This window comes from Crinia signifera, chromosome 5 (genome assembly GCF_055691185.1).
Source record: "Crinia signifera chromosome 5, ASM5569118v1, whole genome shotgun sequence".
In the NCBI taxonomy this organism is placed as follows: Eukaryota; Metazoa; Chordata; class Amphibia; order Anura; family Myobatrachidae; genus Crinia; species Crinia signifera.
The window spans coordinates 80,783,409-80,807,330 of NC_139221.1; the positions used below are offsets into that span (position 1 = coordinate 80,783,409).

At 42.2% G+C, this 23,922-nt stretch overlaps 1 protein-coding gene across 2 annotated transcripts in view; it reads right to left on the reverse strand.

The window, feature by feature from the left end:
- Positions 1–5,196: 5,196 nt before the first annotated feature.
- The window catches only part of MIB1 (MIB E3 ubiquitin protein ligase 1), an 83,319-nt gene continuing 64,593 nt past the window's right edge, over positions 5,197–23,922 (reverse strand). Inside the window, exons 13-22 of one of the 2 annotated variants that reach the window (XM_083187531.1) lie at positions 23,598–23,730; positions 21,199–21,285; positions 17,832–17,993; positions 16,406–16,587; positions 15,543–15,735; positions 14,803–14,881; positions 13,998–14,111; positions 12,829–12,929; positions 8,725–8,858; positions 5,197–8,171 (exon numbers count right to left, since the gene is read on the reverse strand). In XM_083187531.1, the coding sequence (XP_083043657.1) occupies positions 8,153–8,171; positions 8,725–8,858; positions 12,829–12,929; positions 13,998–14,111; positions 14,803–14,881; positions 15,543–15,735; positions 16,406–16,587; positions 17,832–17,993; positions 21,199–21,285; positions 23,598–23,730 (1,204 nt within the window). In that variant the 3' untranslated portion in view covers positions 5,197–8,152. The other variant, XM_083187532.1, reaches the window with a different exon arrangement.

The following is a 23,922-nucleotide window of genomic DNA, read 5'->3' on the forward strand; positions in this document are numbered from 1 at the left end:
CGACGGCCGAGATCTATCTACAGAGCTATCCAACACTTCATTAAAATACCCAGCCATTATGATTTCGCCTTGTCGAACCCGGGAGAGATAAGAGTCCAATTTCAGAAAGAAAGACCACTGGTTCTGGTTAGGAGCATAAACATTCACAAGAGTGCATAGGAGGTTATTCAATTTACCTATCAGAATGATCCAGCGACCTTCCTTATCCGTATGGGAGTCAATTAGGGCAAAAGTTAGATGGGATGCTAAAAGGATAGAGACTCCAGGTTTCTTTTGCTTAGAGGCACAGGCATGGAAGGTGTGTGTGTGTGTGGGGGGGGGGGGGAACGCCCTAGATTTCAATTCAGGGTGGGAAGATGCTTTAAAATGGGTTTCCTGGAGGAAAACCAGATCACTTCTGGATTGTTTAAGGGTGACATATAATTTAGTGCGTTTCATAGGACTGTTCAAACCTTTGACATTGTGGGAGTAGATCTTAAAAGCCATGGTGGAATTCCAAACGAGCCGCCCCTGGTCCTCCCACGAGGGTCATCAGAACCAAGAAAAAACAAGGATGAAGCAGTGAAGGATATCAGATCCTGATAATAATAAAGACAGAGGGTACCTGGGTTAGGAGGGGAAAAAAACTGTACATCTACTTTTAAATGTAAATATTTCCAGGCTGACATACATATATCCATGATATGTCAACTTACAGTTATACTGGTCAGACACCCAGGGAGCCATTTGTAGTGACCCTCTCTCAAGGACTACCCCATGCACTACAATGTAACTCCCCTTTATCAGTACAGTCCTTCTTGCATGGATCAGTTAAGTGTGTGGCATATCTGAAGAGTTGCGTTCTATAAACATGTTGTAAAGAGCAGTTGGAGGTGTCATTTATTCATCTTTAGATGTCACCTATTACCACACAAATACAGGCATAATGTCAACAATGTATATGTAGACACTGGTAGAGCAGCGGGCATAGGCACACATCACTACCCCCTTCAGACTTTTTGGTTAGCATAGTAGAATTAGTGTGGAAAGAGTGGGCACATGACTGCACTACAGCCAATGGCTGAGGTGAGTATCTGTGTCGGAGCGGTTCACTGGCCGTCATTTTTTTTAATGGAGACTAAACATTATGGGGGAAATTTACTAAGCCAAATACAGCTAATAAAAAGAGTATTTGTAATGCAAAATACGATTTTTTTAGGCGTATTCGTATTGTCAGGATTTACTATCTTGAAAATACGTTAATCCATATTCATGGCACATTTGTATTTGTATTTACAAATACGAATGTATACGCCATCTATAGAATACGAATAGGAATCACCATTCAAAAGAATGAATTATTGAAAATACGGCTGCTATTTCCTGGCAATTAGCAGGATATGGCCGCTAATTGCCGGCCAAATACCCCTGGAAAAATACTCTTCATTTTCTTGGCGTATTTGGCAGAAGTGTGTGTGTGGTGGGGAGATCCCACGCCATTTTTTAAATGTATTTATTTCGTTTTGTTTTTTTACACTGCAGCTTGCATGGATCTGACTGATCCATGCAGGCTGCCTATACAATTTCGTATTACCAGCCTTATATACGGCCGGTAATACGAATGCCTACAACATGAGTAAATAGCAAGCAAAAAGAAGAAGAGGGTGTCCTTTGGGTGGGTGCACCTTGAATAATAGTCAGTTTAAAAATTAACCTTTATTATTTATTTATTAAAAGGCTGCGAAAAAGTCTTTAAAACACATTTATAGACATATACAGTTGGGATGACACACATAAAACGAAGGTGGCGGGCAGGAATTGCTCTGATATAACCTTTATTGACAAATATTCCAATGCAAACTGGGCACCTCTACACGGAAGGTCCCGGTCGACACGATGCTGTCACCATATATACTTTTACATCCCCTGTACTCCTTATGGGATGCAAATTTGTCCATCAACTCCTCTATACCGGACCCGACTGTATCCATGTAGAATGCGATTAGAAATTTGATGTAGATTCCAGATAACGACTGGTGCAAACTGGACCACATAGGCTTCCGTCCCCCAAGCGTCACTATGACGCGGGTTACCTTGGTAACCAGACGGACTCAGCAACGACCTTTTAAATTGATCCAGACAGGCTTCCGTCCTCCCAGCACGTATAAGACGCAGGTTGCCATGACAACCGGACGGACTCTTTGTCAGAGTAAATAGACACCAGGCCTCCATACTCAAACATGCTACACAGCGTAGTGGGTTCCCATGACAACCCAGACGCTAACACCTGGTAACTAGTGATTGATGGGCGGTACGTCCTTCCGGGTGTGTTTCCGGAGGCGCGCCCTGAACCACAGCCACGATTGGATTATACCCTTATTATACAGGTATATAAACCCCTCAGACATTCAGGCAGGTTGGCCCTGAGGAAGCTGAACTGCGAAGCGCGTGCCGGCTAGCGGTGTGCGGGCAGTTATTATTGCTCTCTTTATTATTTTTCATACAATGCATTTTGATTGACTGTGCGTTCCAGCGGTGATTTATCACTGAAGCCCTTTTCAGGGCTCTTACTTTGTAGCGTGCTCCCGGCAAGAGACCTACAACAAGACTCCCCTGATACCTATCAGTGGGACACTCCCAGTGTTTTCTCCCTTATTACTCCTACCAATCTGCAGATTACCATTTATGGTGGCAGTGGATAGAGGAACAGGGCGATACACTGTGGCTTACCCAGCACTGAGATAGCCTCTATCTGAGACCCTATAAGGGGTTGAGGTCCCTCTGTGATTATACAGAGCGACACCCCACTCAGCACCTACAAGACCTTAAACACTCTGCAGATTACCGTCAGGTGGCAGTGTGCTTTATAATCCAAAAATATTTTGGCCTATCCTGCTAAGACCACCTAGCCTACAGACTATTGTATAGAGTGTATTAGAGATAGACTAAAAACTGAAAGACCTCTATAACTGGGAGAACCGGGTCAATATACCAGTGTACATCCCACTATAGTTGGTGTCACGTAGGGGTAATAAACCTTACTCTGTCACGCTTTCATATATTTTCTTAGTAAATTGTGATATACTGGAATACGATTACCCAGTTCAGACATAGAGAATCTGGCAGTTTAAAGAGGTTGGCATCAGTACTTATACTACCAACCCACTGCACAGATCCACCAGTCTGAAACACTGCCGAACGTAACATCTTATATTTGTCAATAAAGATTATATCAGAGCAATTCCTGCCCGCCACCTTCGTTTTATGTGTGTCATCCCAACTGTATATGTCTATAAATGTGTTTTAAAGACTTTTTCGCAGCCTTTTAATAAATAAATAATAAAGGTTAATTTTTAAACTGACTATTATTCAAGGTGCACCCACCCAAAGGACACCCTCTTCTTCTTTTTGCTTGCAATTACATTGTGTCCAAGGGTAGCACACCCCTGCTCCCCAGAAACTGATATACTTTGGAGGATTTATTGGGGGTCCGTAGTACATTTATTCTCTGTCTTGTGCGAATGAAACCCACCCCCCCTTTTCTAACATGAGTAAATACAAAACAGTCGTATTTGACTGCTGTGTAAATTACCATCAGGAATACAAATTTGTATACGGCTATAACAGACGTACGCTTTCGTATTCATTCGTATTAAGGATACAAATACGAAAAATCGTATTCATATTCTTAGTAAATTTCCCCCTATATGTATTAACTACATATGCCTGCTGATGTTTGTATGTCGGCTTCTACTGGACAATCACAAAGTGGGCAGACACAGAAGGCAACTGGACACTCTGCTGCTTAATACTCCAAACATCCTCTGATCACCCTGGGAACACACTGTTGGAAGCCACCCGGATTTCCCACCAACAATTGGGACATTTACATCAGCCCCTTGTGGATTACAAAAATTATCGCATCATCGTGAGGACATCTCCCAATTTGAGAACCAGATCTTCCTCCAGCGGTATCCAACTATCCGGCATGGTATGTGACTCCATTAATATTTGGCTCCAAACCCAGTGGAAACAGCAAACACAAAGTTGCTTATAGGAGTACAAATTAGCAGCAGCACTCTATTACCATCCCATTAATACCTCCTGTGTCTTCAATCATTAATAATACACATGTATTGATTTTAATATTTTACATTGATATTGTTTATGTATATTTAAATTTTAATAAATTGTTATATTGTACTATACAATTCATCTACCTTAGCGCTCCACATTATTTTCTTTTTTTCCCTATACTCAAGCATAAATAAATATTGATTTGTGTATATCTTTTACAATAACATTTTAATGGGCGTTTTAGAATCACTATACTCCCAAAAACCAAATGCTACCCAAAAATGTCATTTTATTACTGGCCCAAGTTGCAGCGGCCTAAAGAAACATTATCTCCGTTGATTCACATGGATCATATTATGTATTACTCATTCGACCCCGACTATTTCTTATACAAAATGGACTGGTTGGAAGTCTTGATTGATGTAGAAGATAAACCAAAAAAATTATTTGCTATATGGCTACATCATCAAATAACATTGCCACCAACAGTCCATTCTGTCTTCATTATAATTCTTGTATCTCCTCCCAGTACCCTACAGTTATATTTACTGATGTATGATCATCCCCTCGAGATAATATAATGTCACTTTCCCATTGATTTCTGCAGCACTGAAAAGGAGGTATCACATGGGTGCAAGGTGTGTGGTGTAGGCCCCTTATACCCAGTCATCCTTTATAGAGATGCCCAGGGTAATGGGTGCTATCAGCCTGTGCTGACTGGTCTAAGGCAAAAAAAAGCAGGGGTGGGCCCACACAGTATATTTTATGTGGACCAGTGCCCGCTGGTTAGTGGAAAAAAAAAAAAAAAATAATCGGGATCACTTCACACATGTATTTTTCCACTACAGCCTAGGATTAAAGATTTAGGGTTGGTTATCTAATTGGGATTTATTTTACAAAACAAGAAATTGTTGGTGGTTTTAAGTGGGCTCTTGTTTGGGGAGTAACAGAACCCTTCTCCTTTTCGAGAGAGTCAAAGGTCCTATGCCCCAAGCATGTATTGTTCATGTTCACTGGATGATGAAGCCACGCACCTCGGACTAAAAAGGAAAAAACACAGAGGTACCTTTCAAATAAATACCCTCCTTCATTTGTTTGCAAATGAGTAATTGTATGCAAAGTAATTAAAGTGCAACTTACTCATTTGTAAAATATTAGTATTTATTAAAGCTTGAGCCATGCTGTAATACAACAAGCAATGAATAGTTTGCAGTAATGTACAAAATGTTTTTAAACAGTTTATCATTTCCAGGACTATAGCACAAACTGTTACAGAAACTATACATTTCAAAACTGAAATCTTGAAATACATATATATAAAAAAAACCTGTTACTAGAACAGAGGATAAGGGGTATGTATGGCGACAGACACCAGACAGACCACTTCTGGAAGAAATGCAATTCTGAGTACTCAAAAAGACAGGAGAACATTGTATATTGAGGTGGTTCCTAATGTAACTGTAAGGGATCCATTGTGATTCCACTTTACTGTAATCCAGGAACGGAACATCCTCTTTTATATCATATTTTACCTCACATTTTAGGTAAGCTTGCACTAGGCAACGTGAGAAGATTACATTGCAGTATGTACTATTTATATTTTAACATGAATTAGATTTCTGTGGTGCGGAATTAACTCTGCAAGCGTTAACAAAACTTCACGCGGTAAATGCCTACAAAGCAACAGGTAGAACAAACAACAAAAACAATTTGTAAAAAAGTACACTTTTTAAAAACACAGAATGCTGTAAAAAATAAAACCTAACATCTAAGCAGCAAAAGAGGCGAATTATTTAAACAGCCCTTTTTGATTAGGACTTAACGATGAGATGAACACAGGTCAAAGTGAAGCCTTGTGCTTGAATGTACAAGCTATACATAGCCTTTGATTTCAAGGTCATACGATATGACAATCATGTCCGTCAATTATTTTCAATATCATTTACATAACAGGCAAGTTTGGGGTAGTAGAAATATAAATAATCTGATATAATCCAAATGTTCCAGCATTCACTAGCATACATTTAAGGTGGAAATTGCAGAGACCGCAATTTGACAACTAATTGTAAAATGATACACACTGCAGAGCACAATTGTTTTTTTAGAATCAGTATTACATGTAAAACAGGTTTAGGATATCATACACAAGGGTAGTGACTGAAATTATTAAAATTATTCTTATGTATATAAAATAAAAAAGTGTTACTACTATTTAAATAAAGTTCTCAAAGTAAATTACATTAAAGGGACTTTTTCTAGCTTCATACATGAGCATTTCCAGATTTTATAGGATGTAATGGACAACTGTCAATTCACTTTGGAAGAGTAGACGTGATACATAAATAGGTGTGCTACAACTTAATATTCTGTAGAAAACAGACAGTTTTTAACCCTTTGAGTGCCAAGGGAATTTGCCAAAATAGGTGTGAAAATGTCTTAGCAAAAATGTTTATTCATCATAACGACCTGTAATATTTACCTTATACAGGAAATATAATTTTTTATTGGAATTTATATAACAAACGTGAGTGATGCTGATTTTTTTTGTGTGGATATTTTGCACAGAGATGTTAGCACTCAAAGGGTTAAAAAAAAAAACAACTTTAAACAATGGCTAGGCCTAGCTTCTGTGGCTTTTCTCAGCTGTAGCATTTTAACACAAAAGAACATGTAATTTGCTTAGTTAGCTTGAAGGGCACTTGGAAATATAGAATATGACTTCAAACCAAAATTTTGTCAGTGCCTTCTCAGTGAAATTTTAGACCAGATATCACTGTTATATAAAAAAAAAATTTAAGGGGGGGGGGGGGATTCAATAAGCATGTAGCTCCCGTGTTAAGTGCCTGGTGTTAATCAACGGACTATATCATACCATCATACCCTGCCATTAGCCCAGGAGATGAAGGAATGCCCAGAGTTTACTTGCTGTAAACTGCTTCTCACGAGTTAAGTGCATTCAAGGGTGCAAGTAGAAATCCGCAACGCTCGGGTTTACGCGGAGGCCATTGATAAGCTCTGAGGATGCTAACTGAATCGCCCCCTTGGAGTAGTTACAGTCATTTAAAGCACAAAACGTCAGTGGACAATTAGTGTTAAATGTTAATCCGTGAGCATTGGGGTAAATGAAGAGTTAATGCAAGTTACAAATAAAACATGGTTTTCTTAAAGAATTAGGAAAAAGCCAAAGGAAAGTGCAAACAGGAATATCTGCAACTATCTCATGATATTTACCCTCCGGGAATGAACCTCTGTATTAATTGCTCCCCTATGCAAGTACACTAACACTGCACTGTTACAGACGGAAGTACATGAGAACTTCTAGGTATCCACATAATGATGATTCAGCTACAGAATGTTGATAGGCTTAAGCCTAAGCAGGATCATCAGAAGTTAGACTGCATTGGAAAGCACTGCATTTTTATCAGTGTACCTTGTGCTTATAAAAGAAGAGAACCCTATTCAGGTTCTCCACTGTAAGGAAATCCTATTACACCCGCTTACCTCATGTGTTTCACAATCATAATTGTGAGTTCTAACCTCAGCAATGACAGAAGGGACCCACTGAAGAGATTGCTGTAGCTGTGAACACTCAGGTGTCAACATTTACCCTACCAGGTAATCTCTGACATTCTCTTTGCATAAGTTCCAACAATGATTAGGAGTAAAGGGTAAGGAATTATCTATCTTGAAATATGGAACACTTCTATGTTTACCACGACTGCCAAACTCTTGGGTTTATAAACCATAAATTATATGTAAAAGTAGTAGAAAGAGTGAGTGAGGAAAGGGGGGAGGAGGTTGGTTTTCTCAGGATGTCCAGTGAACTAAATCCAAGGGACACGTTGGTAGTGTGAGAATAGTGTTGTCAAACATTTTTTTAAACACATTAGTGATGTGGTGAATGATCGTCAGCAGCCTTACAAAAATATCCTTTGTGTGTTTCTGTTTTAAGAAAGCATCATAAATATTATGCTTTGGGGCACCTGAAATGTGTACATTCATTATGGAGTATCACTTAAGGTATCGTGTTAGCTTCTTTGTTGTCTTTGGGAGCTCAACATCTCATCAGTTTCTTTACATGAAGGTTTTCTGTCTCCTAACATGACATACTGTATCTGCAAATGAATGAAAGAAATACCATTACTCATTCACATAGAGATAACATCTAGGAACTCTAATGCGGCTAATACCATATCCAGTGCAAGGACTACTACTAGCAGGCTTACTACTGAGCATGTCCGTTCCTGAGCACAGGTGGGGCAAGATTCCACACTTACGTGCTTGAGTCACTGTGCCAGAATACATTTCTTTAAATAAATAAAAAACAGGACAGTGTTTGCATTACAAAAATGTGTAGTTGATCCAGCCACCATTTGCAATACCAAAAACCATTGTATATCAATGTTATTTGAAATGAACCTTCCAGTTGTAGGTAACACACAAAAACACAATGTCAGGTATTTTGTAGCTAAGAGAAGGAAGCTGGACTTTCAAACAGTGGCAGGAACTAGCACACAGTCTGCAGCCAGTCCGAACCATGCATCGTTTCCATTCACTTATAAGGCAGCTGAACACTGGAACGGAGGAACTTGGCACTAATAGAACTGGAGTGGTTGGTACAAACTATGCACAAAAAAAGCAACAAACAAAAAATTGTGAGTCTAGTACAATAGGATTCTTCTCTCTATGGCCTTCCGACAAATGGGGCATTCGCTCATCCGGTCTCCACAGAGCTGACAAGTTCCATGTCCACACATGAAGATCATATTCTTCAGCCGATCCAGGCAAACAGGACACATGGTCTATGGTAAAATAGACATTTCAGTTATTTATAAAAAAAGATACTAATCTGTTGAATTGATTCTAATTACAGACAATTTACAGTATGAGTTGCAGTATGCTTTGTACAGACGGTGAGATTCCCTTGCTATTCGACTTATGCTGTGTATACACGGTGATATTTGACATTAGATGTTGACTATATGGTCAAAATCGCACGCAGATCGCACAGATTTTTTACCTTGGGATCCCAAGTCACAAATCAAAACCCAGATAGACGGGGCAGCAATGACTATATAATGCAAATCTAATGCTGATTGTATGAATTGTATGTAAATAGTACAGAGATGGCAAAGATTGCATAGCACTCGAATCTTAAGTCAAATAGCAAGGGAATCTCACTGTGTGTACACACCATATAGATTTGAGTGCTATGCAATCTTTGCTAACTCTGTACTATTCACATACAATTCATACAATCTACATTAGATTTGCACTATATAGTCATTGCCGCCCTAGATGGGTTTTGATTTGTGCTGTCACGGGAGCACGCATTGGGATCAAAAAACCTGTGCGATCTGCTGACGATCTGCATGCTATTTTGACTATATAGTCAAAATCTAATGTCAAATCTCACCGTGTATATACAGCATTAGTCTAAAGAAGACCTGGACTACGTTGGATCAAGAGGACAGATCTTCTCCTGAGAGCCTTGGTGAGTAGGATTTTCTTCCACAGGTCCCCCTATGGATTTCTTCGGATCCTGGACTCAGGACTCTACAGCCCTGGAGCCCCGGACCCAGGAGCACCGGGCCCCAGACCCAGGGACCTACCTACGGGCTCAAGATAGGTAAGTATCAGTATTTGCGGGCTTTGGATGTATTAAAGTTTTATTTTTAATGGGTGTCAGTGTGTTCATTTAACTATTTCTTTTACTGTGGAACTACAAGTGCCAGCGGGCCCTTTAATACCCCGCATGCTGGGACTTGTGGTTCTCAAAGTCCCAGCATGCGGGGGAGGATTGCTGGGACTCATAGTTCCACGGTATAAGAGAATCATTTTTCATCTATTTTTTTACACAGAATCAGCTCGATGCCCACAGCCCAGGGGCATCGAGGACAGCCCCGTGCTTCAGCATGGGCAGGTAAATTCTGGAGGGGGGGAACCCCTTCTTTGGGGTCCCCCCCCACTTCCCCAGGACCCCTGCCCATGCTGACCGGTCAGGGGGATGAATGCTTTGGCCAGGGGGACTTGTATAAAAAGTCTCCTCCCCGGCTGTGGCATTACCATGCTGGCTGGTTGGGCCCGGTGCTGGTTCTTGAAATACGGGGGACCCCTAGTCATTTTGTCCACCCGTATTTTGGCAATCAGTACCGGCCCTTGAGCCTGGTTTTGTAAAATTCAGGGGACCTCTGTTCTGCCCCGTGATTTTATTAAACCAGGACCGGCTCTTTGAGCCCGGGGCTGGTTATGCTCTGGAGGGGGGACCCCACGCAGTTTTTTCAGGTCTGAAAATCGCACATTTTCATGACTAAAAAAATCGCTCTATATCGCACTATTTTGCAGTGAATTTGCATCTCATTAAATATGCAAAAATCGGCCCAACAATGCGATTTTAAAAAGTGCGATTTTTAAACATGCCTAAAAATTGCACCATATTAAATTTCGCCCCTGGTTTCTTATGCTCCACAGGAAATAAATGAAGCTTAGAGGCTATACAAAAATGTATAGCCCTACAGTGCTTCATTATTTGTACACATATAGCATGCCTACTTGCCTACCTGGTATTAAGCACTTTTCTGCCCATTATGGTAAGTGGATATTCTACAAGCAGTTATGCGCAGAAGCAGCAGGAATGGGTCCCTGCAGCTTCCACACTTAGGGGCTATGTAGAGAGACTTGGATAAAGACAAAGTGGATGGAGATAAAGTACCAATTTGCAAAAGGGCAGTTAAGAGCCGATTGGCTGGCCCAGGGCTTAGTACATAAACCCCTTAATTGACTTTGCAGAATTCCGTATATGCTAACTTCCCAGTCTATAGAACCACCTACTAATAAGAGAAGCAGCTACGTGTGGGTATTGTGCACGGTGCAGACCACAAATACGTTGCCACATATCCTAACCTACCTTAAATTTAGAAGTAAGTTTGATTTATAGTTTTTTATTGGTCTTCTAAAATACTGCACCGCTTAGCTTTGTGTCTTTAATCATGGAAACTTGCGTTTTGTTATGTGTGTCAATTGTGCTTATGCCACCAAAAATAGTCTAAAAGCACCTATTAGTGTACTTTCTCCACCAAAATGAAAACCAAATATGCAAATATAGTGCCATTAAAAGTATCAAAAAGAGGCCCGATGTACACCCCCTGGTATGCTGTGTGTCACATGTAAACCTAGCAACCTCTCCCTATAGATGCCTTATCTGCTAGCACACATAAAACATATATTGGTCAAGGCCACTCTGCAATAACAAAGTGTACAGTGCTCTATTTGATCTTCCTGCAGTTTTGACCTGCAGCCCAGCTCTCTAGCCCCAAACCATCAATGCGCCCCAGCTCCCAACTGCCATTGCGGCACTGCAGTCTCCGGGACCTCCCTTGACTCCTGGCACCCTATCTGTGTGGCCTGGCCTGTCCACTGCTGGAAAATGATACAAACTGTGCGTATGCTGGCTGCCAATGGTGCGTACAACCCGGGTATATAATGAAAGCAGGGGACGCAGTGCACACGTAGGCAAACAAGGCTGACAGGAATCACACAAACCAAAGGTCCCTGATGGAGTGCAGTAATACAGAGCATCCTGCCCACAAGCAGCCCATTTAAAGCCACAGCAGGTAAATAGTGACTACATGGGGGTTAACATCAGGAGCAACCTCCCTCACTAAACCTACCCATACACCTTCCTTACCCCCATACCCTACCTATACACCCCCTTACCCTAATCTTGACTAAACACCCCCACCATCACTTAACCCTCACCATACATGCCCCGTAGCCTAAAGGTGCCCATACACTGCTGCCATGTCTCACAGCAGTGTACGGACAACCGATACTCTGTGAGCCGCCCGGGACCTTCCCTGCAGCAGTGACGCACGTGATCCGTCACAATTTGTTGTGACGGATAGCATGCGTCCCTGCTTCCTGCCAAAGGGAGGTCCCAGGATGGGTGGTCGGAAGCCCAGCAGGTCCGACCGACTACTCGGGTTTGATGCGCACAGGACCGCGCATTGGACCCGACGGCACCCCCACAACCAGACCGCCTCAACCCACACTACTCACGCGCCAAAATAACCAACACCACTAACACCCATCACACAACCCCAGTACCCACACACCCATATCTCCCCTAAAACACCACCATTGATCCCAAACCCACAACTAGGGTGACCAACTCATCCCTTTAATCCGGGACACATATTAATTACACAGGTTCTGTGACTGGCTTTCACCTGGTTTTAAACTGCCACACCTCAAGACTCCATTTCACCTGGTTTTAAACTGCCACAGAACCTGTGTAATTAGTATGTGTCCCGGATTAAAGGGATGAGTTGGTCACCCTACCCACAACACCCCCGCAACTGCCCCGCACTCAACCACTGCCCCCCAACACCCCCCAGACGGACCACACCCGCAACTCCACCACCTGCAGTATCCCCGCCACTCTCCCACTCAACAGCACCCGCAATCAACCTACACCACACACGGTGCCCTCCCACCTGACCCTCACCCACCCCACCATCCTGCAGCATACCCACACCAACCTGCAAAATCACCACAATCCCACAAAACATATTTCACACAATAAAGACCTTCACAGGTTAAGGGTGCGGAGCCCCTTACGCCGGTGTGAAGAGCACTCGTAGGGCGCGATGAATCACCTAGTAACTTATAACAGACTAGACTTATAACAGTCCTATGAATCAAAATTCAGTGATTTTATATTGTATGTGTAAAAATATGTAAAACATAGAAAGGTTTGATGCTGAAGATCACCTGTTCTTTTATATCCTGTAACTGCTGCTGCAGCTTCTGCACATCTGCATTGACATTGGTGTTGTCCTTGTCCTTCTGTAAAGCTGGAATGTTCCCCCCGGCTGTAAAGCAAAGCACAGCACAAAGTAATAAAAGATCATCACAGTGACAGCTGCATTATGATTGGATAGTTTAACACAAGTACTTCAGGAGATTAAATACTATAATTTACATGCACAGAATATACAGTAATTAAAATAACAAAATTTGAGAAACGCTAGCTTTTCCCATTACTGGCTTGGTTCCAATGGGGGGGGGGTTTGCGTACATTTCCTATGAGGAGTGGACTGGGCACGCACAGGACTTGTTCTGCACATGTGTAGAACAGGTCATGCGTGATCTGATGCAGTGCCTTGTAAATTGCAACCTCATTTAAGGCGAACTCAATCTAGTCAGCACTACCAAAAACAGGGCTGAAGCTGAAGCTTGGGTCTGTAATGGAAGACCCGACTGTGCAGTTCCTTCTGTCATTGTGAGTAAACCTCAGCCAAGTAAGCTTTGGCTGACTAATGCCACCTCCTGCAGCTTTAATATTGTATGGTTACAAAAGAAGCAACAGCCGTCGGGAGATGGCTGCGGGGACCTATTCAATGCTGTCTTCCCAGACAGCATTGAACAGGGGATCTCGGCAGAACAAGCCCGACTTCACAAGCAGACGGCCGGGAATTGACGAGCTCCCGGCCGCAGCTTGCCTCTTTCCGGCCGCAGCTCGAGGCCATGCCCCCTTCTCGTCCCGCTGCAGGCGGAACATGGAATCCCGACTGCAAATTCTCAGTCGAGCAGATTGAGAACGGGACAGGGTCAAGGCTGTTGAGCCAGCGCACAGCAGTGACCAAACACTGAATACCCCCCATAACCTTTGGGAGGTCAAGCCAGAAACCAGCATTCCCAAAAGGTGTGTGTAATTCATGAATCTGATTGATTACTGTGGCGCTACATTAGGGAAGTTTCGGGGTCACTACCAGAAAGAGGCATAGTCTCAATCTGTAAATGCTGCATCACTTTGGTGAAATTATTTGAACACTGAACTATATATATATTGGGATTATTCAAGTTCTAATCTAAAATATGTGGCAATCTAATTACAAAGACCACATGTACATGCGCACAGGCAAACACCCCATACTTACCTATATCATCTACCACATCTTCTGTACCTTTCCCAGTACAACACATAACAAAAGGCACTCTTCGCTCCACCAGAGCACGACACTGGACACACTTCTTCATAAGACTTGCACAATCTGAAATAGTCAAAATACTCCACTGTAAATATTCTTTTTTAGGAACTTGCTCTGTATTCAGCCACACCCACACACATACACACTGTACTTGTAATGAAAAAGGCAAATAGAACATTAAGAGGACAGAATTGCTACTTTGCTTGTCCCTTACAAAGCCTACTTGCAGGAGATTGTGAGAACATGTGTCATTTTGTAGATTGGTTTATGTTATGGATGAAACAGTATTCTAGTCATGCAATCTCAAGGTCAGAGAGAACGTGAATAGTGCCAACACATATGTCAGCAACCTAAAATTGGACATGCAAGGATCATTCACTTCTGGTGAAAACATTAGCTTAATGCAGTGGTTCTCAAACTCAGTCCTCAGGACCCCACACAGTTCACGTTTTCCAGGTCACCTGCAGGTGCATTCATTACTCACCAACACATTTGAAAAGATCCACAGGTGTAGCTAATTATTTTACTTGTGATTCTGTGAGGAGACCTGCAGAACATGCACTGTGTGGGGTCCTGAGGACAGAGTTTGAGAACCTGTGTATTAATGCATATCCAGCTTTGTATAGCCGATAATGTCTCATTTCTGTACAATGCAATAATGTAAAATGGTGTCGCCACACACACTGCAACATTCCTCACCCACAGCACTGATAATACAATCTTGGTAAGGCAAAAAAGGGCTCCCTCAACTTACTTTCACACGCACACATATGTCCGCATGGTTGAAAGAGGACTGCTGCTTTCTTGTCTGAACATACAACACATTCTTCGATCTGTATAGAAAGGTAAAACAAACACATAACTGATAGAAAATAGTGGTTATATTATCCAGGGCCTACTTTGTAACAGAATATAAGGCAAATGGTAAGCCAACACTTTCGCTGGTCGCACAAAATGTACAAATCTCAAAGCCACTGAAGCTCCCACATACTGTAGGTAATAGTACGGAACTTCAGGTAAGTAGTGGGGAAGCATGACAGTGTTTGGGGTTAACATTACAACCCCAGCATATTGGAGGGGACTGAAAGAAGACTTATTGCTGGCTAAGTTCGAAAAAAAAAAAACACACCCAACAGCTCATGTCCCTCCACGTAGTCATCTCCTGGCAGAACATTCCCAGGAGAGCCATTCCGCTATTGATGTACAAATTCAGAATGAGCAAATAACGGTGAAACTCTCATTAGAAGAGATTTGCTGAGACCATGTGGATCACACAGCACTGTATTAGTGTGAGTGTGTGTACAATGCGTCAACTGACATTATAGTGCCGGTAGCATTAAAAACATAATAACATAATTGAATTAATTCATTGTAATACACTTATATTGAACTATATACCTGGTGATGGGTGAGGGAGGGGTTAAAAATTGTATATAAGCACTGAAAATACATATAAAAGGATGAAAACTAATGCACTGCCCAATTATTACTTACCTTAGTCCTAGACTGTACTTGCTCTTTGCAGAGGAGACATTTTTTCACACGTGGTGAACATAAAGAACAGGTAGCTATGTGTCCACATGGTCCGAACAGGGTATCTCTCTTCAAATCTGAACACACCATACATTCTTCCAGAGTCTCAGAATCAGCGTTAATCAGAGATGGACTGTGAGATCCTACTTGACCACTAGATATGGGTTTAAATAAATAAAAACAAAAATTAAGAGGACTTCTAATTACCAGCGTCACATCCACTGTTTTAAGACCATGACATCGCATCGCGGTATTTTGTTAATTCTGAGAAATTCTACTTAGATGTTTGTTACCACAATCGCTATTTTTTCAGACGACCCGGCATACCTGTTTAGACTCCCGCCCCCCCCCCCCCCCCCTACCCGGGTTGCACCCTGGTCTGGACCCTGGGTAGGATTTGCGGAGAGATAGACCTGGGGTTTTTTTTTCAGCTACCCCTTGTACACCGACGCTGACCCGGGTCCAAGAGGCAAAAACCTGGGTTTTTGCCTGGGTGTAAAAGGGGTATTGCTGTGATGACAACTGCTATTCAAATCCCATTGTCCATTTAAATGTACAAAACTACTGTGAAAATTTTCTGTCAGATGCTGGAATACCAAAATATCAAATTAGTACAAATCTGAAAGTGTTGGTGTACGAGCTACAGTGGTTTATATACTAAAAATCTAAATCACATTGTTTCCTGTTAAGGGCCTCAGTCATCTACTTATGAGTGTCATAAATGGGAAACCTTGTAAAAATGCAATGAGTAATAAAGGTAAAATTAATGGGTAGGTATAAGTGTGCTGTATACATTAGGGACAACATACAATCATGTATTATACCTTGATTTCTCCTTGTGGCATTTAGCCAGAGCTTTGCAGAGGCTGGGATCAGGGCACAGATCAAGAGGAGACTGCCCTTTTTTGTTGCGAATAGTGAGGTCCGCTCCATTGGCTGCAAGAAAGCAGGCGATAGAGGCTGCGCTCTTCTTCTCTGCACCTTGCGTGCCAAGTCCCATAATGAGCTGAAATAATGACATTTTACTCATTTATTCACAAACATCAACGTAAGGGAACTATTAATCTACTCTATCCATTGCTAAACAAATACACATCACAATGGCATGTAACTGCACAGATGACCAATAACTGTACAGACTATCACTAACTAACCGACTAGAAAACCGTCAAAGGTCTCATTCTGTAAAGAATTTCATATATAGAAGTAATCAGAGCAATACGCCTGGAGAGCTTTCTGCAGAAAACACAGCCCAGCTTTTTTTACTTTCATCCTTTACCTGAAAATGGCTGCATCATTCTAAAGTAAATATCATTAAATAAACCTATAGGTAACAGTTGGCTGTATGTCTAATGTAAATGTGCCTACACACAGACACCAGTCTGGTAGTGCCCCTCCATATGGACAAACCGCAGTATTCAAAAGGTCTTTGATCACACATTTTGTTTCATGTCAGCAACACAGATCCTGCAAATACAGTAAACTGTGGACGGTAATCTCAGTGTAGAAATTCACAATGTTGACAGGTTCATAATGAACCTGTTCTGAAACTACAAGTCCCATCATGCCTTGCCACAGTTTTGCTATTAGGGAATGCCAAAACTATTGCAAGACATGCTGGGATGTGTAGTTTCACAACAGCTGGAGGGACACAGTTTGGACATGCCTGGATTAGGGTAAAATAGTACTTTTAACAGCCTCACTTAAAATTGCATAATGATGACACATAAGAATATGGTCACATCATGTCAGTGTCAACATTGGGAACATGTTGACATCCTGAATGATACCACTGTCAGGCAGTCTACCACTACAAATGCTGGATAAGAAGTGGGGCCTAGTGAGTTATAACACAGGAAGTGTTATTCTAATATGTATGGAAATACTGGTTATGGTATAGGGGTTGTCACTAGGTCGACACCGGAAAATGGTCAACATTGACATAAGGTCGACACAAGCTTAAGGTCAACATGGTTGACACTCAAAAAGCAGACACACGGGTTCCACGGTTTTATGTTTATGTCGACATGGACACCATATAAGTGTACTGCGTATGATCGCCATGCTTTGGGCACAGTATTATATTCTCTCTATGCCCACTTGGTTAGCATGAACCAAGTCAGTCTAATGTAAAAAAACTTGTGTCGACCTATGGTATGTTGACCATTTAGGTGTCGACCACTAGTGGTTAAACTAGTGACTGTTGACATAGACATAGTCACCCAGGTACCGGATACTAAAAATACTCACTGTGTTCTTTGATGGTTCCCATGTAGTGTCTACCTTGCCCACATCTTGCATGTCTTGGAGCTGGCGCAGCTGTGACAGGGTATGGTGCCTAAGGGCTTCATGTAGAGGGGTATCGCCATCCTTATCTTGGATATCAAGTTTGGCTTCCGCACGGACTAACAACTGTAAGAACAGAATCATTGAACAACGTAGCTGATGCTCATGTAATACACAACTTCACTGCACATGGAACACTGACGCGCAGAAGCCATTTTGTTCCATTTTAAATACAAGTTAAAGACATTTCATAAAGATTCATTCTAAATGAACATCCACCAAATGGCAATAAAATTGTTTGTACATCATGATTATCACTATATACACCAACAATTCTTAAGGTGCCCATACACTATGCGATTTGGGCTTGATTTCGACAGATGCTGGCAGATTGGGCTGAGTAATCGGCCCAAATAGCATGTGTGTGACATCTGATCCGATGTGCTACATGTAAAATCTCTGGATTGGACCCCCTCCCGGCAGCCAGGAATGGGGACTGCATGCAATACATCGCATTTTATCCTGTCGCCCGGGAAGGTTCTAGGCGGCAGAAGGGAGATTGGATGCAACATCTCCAAGGACAGAAGTCCCATAGTGTATGGGCACCTTTACACATTCCCTTTTGAGACAACCAGCAAGAATTTTGCTCCTATGCTTCCCTATGCTTGAGATGGAGAAGGCCTGCAAGTATCGCCCAATGTACTGAACAGAGAAAGAATATAGGCACTTCAGAAATAGGTTGTACAGTATGTAAATGGTTAGAGGAATGTCCCAAATATGGATTCCCTTTTATATATGGGGTGGTGACACGGATCCTTATTGGGTCACCTTCTGTGTGAAGATATGGATGTTTGCTTACAAAAAGCTTACATTTAATGTACTGTATATGTAGAATAGGCCCATAAATGTATACGCCTTTTAAAACCCTGTGCAGTTCCTCATTCCTGCCTGGGGTGTCGCTGTCTGCTTTGGAGCGTGAGATATAGGACATAATGTGGGCATCAAATATGAACTGCACAAGTTTTGAAAGGTGTAGGTTGCTACAATAAACACTATATATGCCGTCATTACCTTTGATAGAGTGCCCCCCAAAAAACTGCCCACTGCGGTCACAAATGCATAGGCAGGCACCAACAATTTGCTTTCACTGAAAGTCCATGAGCTCAGACATGATTCACTAATCCCTGCACAGAACAATGTCAACCGAACAACTGAGACCTCCCCCATGACAAATGCTGTCAGAAGGTCACTGGCTACCACTGTCCTCTGCATTCACATTCCTTTCTGCAAAACCCCATTGCAGAACAGCCCAGGCAGCGCCCAATGGAAATGTTGTGTACCAAGTGCAGTGAATAATAATAATCATAATAAGTTTATTTATATAGCGCTCATTATCCAATAGGGCTCAAGACGCTTAACAGATAGAATGAATGTAATACAGTATAGAAACATATACTTTTCATAAACAATACTTAAGGGAATGAAGGAAATGCTTGAGTAAACGGGAAAGTATTGAGTCTGTTTTTGAAGCATTCTAGAGTGGGGGCCTCTCCAACTGTGCGGGGAAGTGAGTTCCATAAAGTCGGCGCTGCATGGCTAAAAGCTCGGCTCACAGATGAAATACGGGAGATCCTAGGTACTGCTAACAGTCCTTCATCTACAGATCGCAGTAATCGAGTGGGACAGTATGAAATCAGAAGCTGCTTCAGGTACCTTGGGCCTTTCCTGTAGGCCTTTGAAACTCAGTAAGTTGATCTTGAAAATGATTAGTCATTTTATGGGCAGCCAGTGAAGGGAGTAGAGAATGGGAGTTATGTGGCTAGAATGGGCTGGTTGGGTAACAGCCTGGCAGCTGTGTTTTGTATCAGCTGTACTTGGTGCAGTTCTTTTGCTGGGAGAATGCTATGAGACCATCTCTTTCATGGAAAGCTATTCATGTTCAAAACTTCTTTAGGGAACAGACAAGAAATGGCACCATTTTAAGCAATGACAGCAGCAGTCTGCACATAAGGCCTGATTCTAGTGTAATTGGTCTACACCGGGGACTGATGTTTGCACTCTGCACATGTCGCTGAGGAGGTCGCACGGTATGGTGGTGGCCATGGGGCGGTCGCATGGGGATTTACACTGCTTACTTAGCAAGTCATCCAGAATTACCCCCCATAATGAAAGTGGATGGAGAATGCTGTTCCATCATCACAACAATTTTCAAAATGCCGCCTGCAGCACTGGCTGGAAGAATATCGCTTCAGAATGCTATGGTTTTCTGGTCAGACGCTTGTGGAAGTTAAGCTGTGGCATGGAGGCATGCCGATTTTGACAGCCGAGTCAAAATCAAGATGTAGTTAGTCGTCAGAGATATGGACGGATAACTGCATCTTGCCATCCCTAGCCGCGGCCAAATACACTGTGTGCGCTGGCTTGGTGATAATTGCCGTGCCTGCACAGTTTATTGGGCTGGGGGTCTGCAAATCGCTATAGAAAACACCTCCCGAAAATTCTGGGGATTTGAGGTATGTTAAAATGGTCATGAGCAGTAACAGGATTATGAATAATATACTTATTACAATTTCAAACAGCACTAACAGGCATATTCAGTTACGCTACAGCCACACATAGCGGTGCAGCGGGTGCCTTTCGGCGAGACCCGCTGCACCGCAAGGAGCCTGCACACAAGCTCCTATGCAACTGGCCAAACATTGCAAAATCAACAATCAATTACACAGTCTTTTTCCCTACACCTAAAATCAGGAATTACGGTAGGGAAACCCACATAACTGCAGAATCAACGGGTTTCCCCCAGACATACACCCTGGGTTGTGCCCATTCCTTACACCTCCTGTAGCAGAGTGAAAAAGTAAACCTGTGGGATTTGTGCATGGGTGAATCCCCTATGATAGATTTGCACTACCCCTGTAATTAGCCTGCCCGTAAGAGTGACCACACACAGGCCAATTCTACCTCCACTCAGCCGAGACTTGTGTAAAAGGATCATTATTCAATTTGGTCACACACAGCCACTGCATACCTTCATGTACAGTGAGAGTATAAGTGCACAAAACCCAATAGCAATTATCTTCCCAACAAACATTTTTCACCATGCCTGTCCATATCTCCAATAGACTACTTAATATTCCGTTATTACATATAAATTGGCAAATCTAGGGTATACAGCTAATGTAAATTTCATATAGAATGAATCAATATTTTTCACCCACAGCTAATTTGTTTTAAAGATTTTCCAATAAGAGAACAGTCATTTAAAAAGGGTGACGTAGAACTGAACATTTCAAATGTAACCTTTAAAAACAGAAAAGTTACGTCTCCTTACCCTGACAATCTGTGTATGCTGCCGTTCAACGGCCAGATGAAGAGCCGTTTGCTGGTTTACATTTTGGATGTCCAAGTTAGCATTGCCCTGTACAGGGGAACAAAGCAATACAGTGACAGAGGAGCAATAAACAGCAATCCTCCCGGGTAAAAACACATTCTCACCTACACTTACTTATCAGAATGGTTTGAACATATACAAAGAATTTAGATATCGCACAAGACGCATCGCATTCCTGATTCCCTATACAAAGTTATGTGGGATAGTACTGTAGTACACAAGATATCAATGCTGCTGTAAAAACTGAACAAGGCTTTTTAATATAGTGACACCTGAAACACAAATATCATTTGAAACTTTGCTTAAAGTGACATTGGATTAAATGGTCTAATACAGGTAGTTATAGTATCACTCACCTCTATTTAACCCTTAGCGCAAATGACATTTATAAATATGACGCTTTGCAGTGCCATCTAACAGCAGGACATTTATAACATCAAGCTAAAGATAGCTGCAGCTGTGTGCACTCCTGTTCCTGTGCTCGCTCAGTGACAGGAACAGTATCACCGGGCTCCTGGTTCCTGCCATAACCTGCTGACTACATTCAAGACTGAAAGACTTTGGCCCAATTTGACTTTATAGAAACATATTTTTTTATATTTGGTTAAGGGGGCCTCCTCTGTGACATCACTATACAGTATATACAGTGGGGCAAAAATTATTTGGACATCCACCGATTGTGGAAGATGACCCACTTAAAAAGAGAGCTCTGTAATTTCCATCATAGGTACACTTCCACTGTGAGACACAGAATGTGGAATAAAAAACAGGAAATCGCATTGTATGATTTTTAAACAATTTATTTGTATATCCGGTACTTGTGTATTATCACAGCGCCCATTGCATCGCATCCCTTAATTAGTGGTATGCGATGCGATATTCGGGTGAAAAGACCCGCAATGTACAATAAAATATCGCATAGCATCGCATTCTAGCAAAATGGCGTGAGATGCGATGCGATTTTTAATTTTACAAACACCCTGATGGGTGCTTACTATGTTAAATGCACCCCCATTGTCAACGCCACCCCCACTATCAATGCCACCCCGAAGCGTGGCGAGCGGCGGCGGCGGTACGTGTCCTCCGACCTTTTCATACCCCCACGATCCACGTCGGTGTGGAGTTGATTTTAGATAGTGTGGCTAGCGCAGCGAGCCCCGCAAGGGGACGCAGAATATATGTCACGTAATCACCACATGCGCTCGCCACACTATCTAAAGTCAACTCCACGCCGACGTGGATAGTGGGGGTATGAAAAGGTCGGAGGAAGCGTACCGCCGCCACTCGCCATGCTTCGGGTTGGCGTCGATAGTGGGGGTGGCGTTGACAATGGGGGTGCATTTAACATAGTAAGCACCCATCAGGGTGCTTGTACAATTAAAAATAGCATGTCATACATTTAAAAATCGCATCTGATCGCATCGCATGCGATGCCCTGCAATCAAAATCCTTGTGGAAAAGGACCTGCTATGGTTGGGAAGGTGGATAGTTAGAGACCTGCTTTGGCTGCTGCAACAGCTTCTTCCATGCTGTGGTTGTGTAGTAGGATGGTTGCAGACCTGCACTGCTGTGGTTGGGAAGGGTAGGTGGAACAAGAATTCCTGATAATATCTTTGCACAAACTTAGGTCCCATACTCACTGTTATCAACAGTGTGTTACACTATCTTCATTCTGGCATAACACATCCAAATGGGTCTGAAAATGAAATTTCCAATGACCACATTACTACTTGTGATGTCACCTGTCTCAGAGAGCACTGCAGTAGTCTGAATGCTGCATGTTCCATTACATTGCTTGGAACAAATGTCCAATCAAGTAACTTAAGTTATTCCAACTTGTACTTTTAAATGCAAATTCAATGTAGGTGGGTACAGGGCCCTGAGATAGGGTGTTGGCTACTTCTTTATCGGTTCTCTGATACTAACCAACTGCCACCCAATTATATCATAACCAATCCATAATAAAGGGCGCACAAATAAAAACTCCACAACAGAGTATTGTTATGCGGTGTTACACCTCAAGCTAATGTATTGGGAAAGGATTTTCATGACCAACAGGAGAGCTACGGGAGAAGATCAATGCACTCTGGAGGACGAAAGCAAATAATGGAACTGTACTAACCTCTCCAACAGGCTTTAGAGCACTATGTAAAAGTATGTAGTATCAACAGTAGATTTATACGTTATTCCCATTGTGAATATATGAAACGGGGTTAGAATTCCTTTTTAACACACTAACTTACTCCAGTTCATTGTCACGCAAAGTAGAAGTGCGTAAGGAGGCTGCGCAGCAGGAGATACTGTACAGCCATAGAGGGTATAGCAGCCTGCACACATACCTGATGAACTAGCAACTCCGCTACTTCAACATGATTATTGAGTGCTGCTAGGTGCAATGCAGTGTATCCATCATCCTTCTTCTCATCAACAATCCATGGCCGTGGTAACTTGGAAAGCAAGACACGCATAGCACTAAAAAATAAGAAAGTAGAAGTATGAGAATACTGCTCTATAAATGTCTTTTTAAAGAAAACGTAGTTGTCAACAAAACATCCTCCTACAACAAACTGGTACACGTTGTGCCATGGAGACATAAAAGCAGTGCCATGCCTGAGAAAAAATTGCTCAGGTCTATTCGATAATTTTTGGGCATGCCTTACATGC